General features: G+C 47.6%; 1 protein-coding gene across 13 annotated transcripts in view; it reads left to right on the forward strand.

Annotated features, from left to right (window-relative positions):
* nfixb (nuclear factor I/Xb) overlaps window positions 1–6369 on the forward strand; it is a 169616-nt gene that overhangs the window by 53139 nt on the left and 110108 nt on the right. For 6 of the 13 annotated variants that reach the window (XM_037978756.1, XM_017435704.3, XM_017435709.3 and 3 more), the window contains one exon: window positions 1745–2276. In XM_037978756.1, the coding sequence (XP_037834684.1) occupies window positions 1745–2276 (532 nt within the window). Of the gene's footprint in view, window positions 1–1304; window positions 1327–1744; window positions 2277–6369 lie in introns of those variants that run through there. The other 7 variants (XM_017435700.3, XM_037978759.1, XM_017435706.3 and 4 more) reach the window with 2 other exon arrangements.

Raw genomic sequence — 6369 nt, forward strand, 5'->3', positions numbered from 1 at the left:
CTCTTCTCCCCTCCCTCTTCCAGCTCTCGGAGCGAACGCATTGGCTGGGCTGCGGGCATGTCGTTGCCAAATAGGTGGGCCTTCTCGTGGCGCTGGCAGAGGCTCAAGCGATGGTTAGGGAAAGAACGCGGAGAGGACGAGAGACGGCCGGCGAGAAAACAGAGAGAGAAAAGAGAGAGAGAGAGAGAGAGTTGGAGAGGAAAGGGGGAAAAAGGAAGCAGCCCTCGCCTTTGCCAGCGGTCGTATGCGCTCGTCCAACATTGATTCATTCGGCTCTCTAGCTTTTTTTTTTTTTTTTTCCTCTTCCTTCTTCTTCTATTCTGCTCTCTGCTCTCCCTGGCCCCCCCATCTGTGTGTTTCAGTCTGCGTGTGTGTTTGTGTGTGTGTGTTAGCCGTGCCCAGGGATCAGAACAGGGACCAATTCCAAATTGCCGAGGATCTTTTTTTTTTTGGAAAGATTTACTTTAAAATGGACTTTTTTTGGTTTTCTCCTAACAGCATTGTACCGTTAATGAGGAATGTCGTTTTCTAACAGAGTTCAAAAATAATTTCAGAATTTTTTTTCCCTGTTTTGTAGCGCTTCAAGATTTTTCTGAATTCGCCCCGCTAACCGCGGTTTGGGCGGCGGTAAAAAAAAATTAAAAAAAAAATTGGCTCTTTTTGTGTTCAATTTTCAACTTTGCCCCCTCCTCCCCTCGCCATTTTTTTTTTTTTTTTTTTTAGCGAGCAGCCTTTTCTGCTAATTATTTTTTGTTTGTTTTTTTTCTACACCGCCCATCCAACTATTTTTTTTTTTTTTTTCTTTTCTCATCTGCTAATTCTCCAGTCCTTGCCAAACCAGCTCCTGCTTTACATTTTTTGGTGGGGGGGAGAGAAGAGAGAGAGAGAGAGCGAGAGAGAGAGAGAGAGAGCGCGGGAGGAAGGAAGGAAAAAAAAAAACTGGTGCAGGAGATTTTTTTTTTTTTTTTTTTTTCACTTTAAACGCTGTGCCAAATTTATGATGAGAGTGCAAAATGGTAACTACCAGGCCGTCTCTCTTGCCGTGTGCTTTTCTGTGGTGATTTCTGTCTGCTTTCAGTTTGTTGTGGAAATGTGAGTCCGGTTGGAGCTCCCTCTTTCCTTTTTTTTTTCCTTCCCCTTTTTTTATTATTTACCTTCGCATGCTAGGCAGAGTTAGGGAATGCTATGGCTGATCTTTTAGCGGCGCATTTCAACAGCGGTCTAGTGGCGGCGAAGCTTGGCGGCGAGCGCCCGATGTGTGGCAACCCTGGCACGGGAGCGCTGTGGCGAGATCTGGGCTTCGTTGCCCAAAGATATGTAGTGAAGGTATTACGGTACCGCAGAATACTCGGTGTTGGTTTTTGGTTCTTGTTTCTGAAACCGGGAGCGCAACTTGGCTCAGCTTTTCATTTGTTTTTGGATCTCGTTTTTTTTTTTGTTTGCTTGGTGCTTTTGACAGCTTCTTTTTTTTAGTTAAGACGATTTTTCTTCTGTGTGCTTGCATGTTTGCATGTTTATTTTACAGTAAATGTGCCTAAATATCTGTGTTTTCACAGTTTAGATGCAATATTTGACATTTTTTGACACATTTGAATTATTTTACAGCTTCAAACTACTTTAACCAGTTTTTTTATTATTGCCTCACCTTGTTGAAACTGTCTATATTATCTCTTTCAAAGTAAAAGCCTTTGTTTAGCCTTCAAACATCAATTCTCTTTTTTTTTTTTTTGGTTGTTCTTGTCAGGATGAATTTCATCCCTTCATCGAAGCCCTCCTCCCCCATGTCCGTGCCTTCTCCTACACCTGGTTCAACCTGCAGGCCCGCAAGCGCAAGTACTTCAAGAAGCACGAGAAGAGGATGAGCAAGGACGAGGAGCGCGCGGTGAAGGACGAGCTCCTGGGGGAGAAGCCCGAGATCAAGCAGAAGTGGGCCTCGCGCCTGCTCGCCAAGCTCCGCAAGGACATCCGGCCCGAGTTCCGCGAGGACTTCGTGCTCACCATCACGGGGAAGAAGCCGCCCTGCTGCGTGCTGTCCAACCCCGACCAGAAGGGCAAGATCCGCCGCATCGACTGCCTCCGCCAGGCCGACAAGGTGTGGCGGCTGGACCTGGTCATGGTCATCCTGTTCAAGGGGAGCCCCCTGGAGAGCACGGACGGCGAGCGGCTGGTCAAGTCGCCCCAGTGCTCCAACCACGGCCTGTGCGTCCAGCCGCACCACATCGGGGTGACGGTCAAGGAGCTGGATCTCTACCTTGCCTACTTCGTCCACACACCAGGTACCTTTCTTTTTCCTCGTTTATCGTTTTTTAACTCACACACTTTGCCATTTGGGTCACACTCTCGCTCCCCCTCCTCGTGTAAAATAAACCCGGTGCCAAGATTTATTAAACCCGGTCCGGACTGTGATAAATACCAGATCTAAAAAGAGAAGAAACCCCAAACAAACAGGAAATGTCTTTCTGATCGACGTTTCTGTCTGCGTTTCAAACGTCTCGTAGAGTTTTAAAGTGAGGCTTAAAACCTGTGTTTGCTATGAGATATGTTTGCACGGGGACATTTGTTCAAGCATTTGTGTGCAAATTTGCCTAAATCCAAATGTGCATGTTTCCTGGTGCCATCTGTAAACAAAAGCATCTGCAAGCCGGTTTATCTGCGCGTCCGCGCCGCGTCATGTGTCTGTAATCCCCGCGCATGAGAAAGTGGTGTGTGTCGGCGGCCGTGCGCTCTTCTTTGTGTGTGTGTGTGTGTGTGTGTGTGTATGTGTGTGTTGGTCTGGAGAGTGCAGTGACAGCTGGCCCAGTCCCAGGTAGTTTTAGGAGGCAGGGAGAGTCAGCCTGTCTGCAGGTCTCTCTTCTCTCCTCGGTCGCCTCAGCCTATCGCCCCTCACACACACACACACACACACACACACACACACATACACAGCTCCGCCACGAAACAACCAAACGGCCCGGACTCTCCTGGCGTGAGGGTGTTTTATTTTCCCAGATGTGTTTCTCTGACCTGAAGTCATCATGAAATAAACAAACGAGGGCACTGTTTGTTATTTATTTTATGCCTTATTATTTATACTTAATTAAAACATTTTTTTTTTTTTTTTGGTATTTAAAACGCAAACCTAATGCAAAACAAACACGATGGTAATAAATTATTAGCAATATTTGTATGGCTTTGCAAAGCAAAATAAATATGTTTAATAGGAAATTTATATTTTATTCGCCTTTTTAAGCAATAAAAATGGTGCGTTTTTTATTAAAATACCACCGAGGCAAAAAAAAAAACTGTAGAATTCACAGAAATTACTTTACCTTTTTTTTTACTGTAGCCAAAATGTTATGAAAACCCAAATATATTAATAGTTAATGGATCAGAAATAATAAAACTAATATTAGGAGTCGATTTGTCGTATCTGTGGATGATGAAAATATTTGGGTTTTTATATAAATTATAGTCTAATTTATAAAAGAATAAATCGAGGTCAACTGTAGTAGCTATTCTAGTTTTTATCAGTATTTTTCCCCTAATTAGATATGTTACAATAAAGTATTTAGTGTTGCTCCAGCTGCCCGGAGAGAGTCAGGTGTTCCTCCACCACCTCCTCCTCCTCCTCGGCCCTTTGCGGTTATCCCACGTGTTTTTATTCTTCGTTTTTTTTTTTTGTTGTTTTTTTTCGCTGCACATTTTCACAGAGACCTTAATTGTCCTCCTTGGCAGGGAGGTGCACAGCTCTCCTGCCTTACAGGAGACACACACACACACACACACGTACAAACACCCTCACCTCGGGCTCATTTTCAGGCCAGTGTGGAACTCTGCTTGAGTTTCTCGGCGCCTCCGTGAGCGCCTCTTCCCTTCGCCACAAAGCGCCGCGTCTCGGATTAGCGCCCAGCGCAGCGCCCCCAACCCCCTCCCCCTTTTTTGTTTTAAACGCATCCAGCTTATAAATCGTCCACTTTCTTTTGTTTTATTTCTTCTATCCTATTCAGATATTTCAAGCATTCCGTAAGAAACAGTTTGACGTTTGCTGTTTTTTTTTTTTTTTATATATTCGGATAATAACCGTGTTTCGCCGTATCTGCGCTCGTTTGGGAGCGAGAGGGCTCCCCGTTCCAAGTCTGCTCAGTTTTTCCACATCAGACCCCGGAGCCCGTCTGCGCAGCACCTTGCTCATAAAACGAGAGCTGAAGAGGAATCGAGAGAACTAAAAGAAAAGGAAAAAAAAAAAAGAAGAAGAACACAAACTATGTTTGCAAAGCGTTCTGTTGGTTCCTACGAGACGTGCCTGGGGTCAGCCAGAGTTCACTGACAGGGACAGGCAGACAGAGGCTCCACTCTGACCTTTCAGGTGGCAGCGGGACAGTTTTATTCTTAGCTCGCCGTTCCAGGGCGTCTGTGCGTTGAGGAAGCTATCAGTTGCCAGGCTCGACGATTGGACGGCGGCCGCCTCACCTGCCCGTCCTCGCCTTTTTCCTTCCTCCCCACTGATGTCACTGTTGCCAGCGTTTGGTGGCGTTTTAGAGGTGGGGTGGGTGGTGTGATTGACAGACCAGGAGATACACCTTCCCTCTCTCTCTCTCTCTCTCTCTCTCACACACACACACACACACACACACACACACACACACACACACACGTTTTCGCTGTGGAGTGCGTGTGCCTCTGGTTTTGTCCAATTATAGATTTTGGGCCCCTTCCAGGCAGGACGGCGAGCGCAGGGACACATCAAAGCTGACCTGCGCTGCAGCTGCAGAGCCAGGAAGCCCCATCGTTTTTTTCCTCCTGACGAGTACCCACCTGTCTGTCTCTCTATCTTCGCGGGGACTTTCCGTTGACTTCCATACATTACTACAGCCTAACCCTGACCCCCACCCTAACCCTAACCATTACCAGGACATACCTAACCCTAAACTCATTTCACACCTTAGTCCTAAACCTAACCCCTAACCCAAAAACATAATTTCTCCTCGTGGTCCCCACAAGGAGCAGTTGGTCCTCACAAGTATATGTTAGGAAAACTGTCCCCACAATGTAGCAAATACAAGTACACACACACACACACACACACACACACACACACACACACACACACACACACACACACACACACATATATATATATAAAACTACTGTGGGCCGATGATGGCCCATCTCTCCAGAAAAAGTGTTGTTTTTTTCCCCTTTTCCCTGACTCTGCTGTATTTAATGATGAGGATAATAGCTCAGGGATGTGGAGGAAATCAGGGGATCTGATCTCATCTTCTTTAGAAACCAAGGTCCGGCTCATCAGCCGGTCGCCGCGGGCCCTCCTCCGCCCCAGAAACCCCCGGCTCGGGTCCCGCTTTTCTTTCTTTGCTTTTTTTGCACTTGTCGGCCTCGCAGCTCGGGCATTAGTCATGTTTGGAGCGCGAGCCGCCCTCATGCGGCTTTCATTACTTGTGCTGTTCTGATGAAAAGATGTTTTCTGGGAGCACGGCCTCGGCGTTTGTTCTCGGCGCTGGAAGACAGACGGCGCACAGAGGTGCTGGGCCACGTCCCAAAGCCAACTGTGTGTGTGTGTTTGCCCGAGTGTGCCAGGGACCGCCATATCTCCGCTCTGCTGTGGTGCGACCGCGGACCTGCGATGTTCATTTACTTGTTGGCGTGTCTTTGTTTGCGGCGCCGACGTTGCAGAGTGTCTTTTAAACGAGACAAACAAAAAAAGGGAGGGACTTGGACACGGACTGCGAGACTGATGGACTCAACGCCTCCTCGCATCACGTTAATCCATCAAACGCATCTTATCTGCTCTCCTCAATATCCTGAGCTTCAAAGGGAGCTGACACTATCAGATGTGGGGTTACATAATGAAGAAGAAGACCATAAATAAAAGGCAGAGATTGTTATTTTTTTTTCCACATGAGGCTTTGGATTGTGTCGTAAAAAGCAGAAGCAGCAGTTGCCGCGCACTTTGGTTCAGTTTGTCTTGTACTGAGATTTAAAAGAAACCCCTCGAGTCTTGTTTCTTTAACCCCGGTTGGTTCTGTCGCACTGAGTCGAGACTTTCCAGCAGAAAGCAGAATTCGGGCCCCGGTGTTCCGCCACCGGAGGCGAAGAGCCACTGCTGCTCCGACACTATCGGCGGAAACCTTCCGGGGTAACGTGCCCCATAAAGTTTCAAGCGCCAGTGACACGGCGGGGGTTTTTACACGCACTGGGGACGGGGATGGGGGGGTGTCCTCCGAACAGCCGCAGCTTGGCCCGCTCTCAGAGCCTGCAGCTTTCCCCCTTCTGCAGACGCGGCGGAAAGGAGAAAAGGAAGAAAAGTGGGGGGCGTTCGGAGCGTCAGGAGTCGTTCCAAACGACGCGAACCGTTCCGCACCTCGCCGAAGT

This window comes from Kryptolebias marmoratus, linkage group LG12 (assembly GCF_001649575.2).
Source record: "Kryptolebias marmoratus isolate JLee-2015 linkage group LG12, ASM164957v2, whole genome shotgun sequence".
In the NCBI taxonomy this organism is placed as follows: Eukaryota; Metazoa; Chordata; class Actinopteri; order Cyprinodontiformes; family Rivulidae; genus Kryptolebias; species Kryptolebias marmoratus.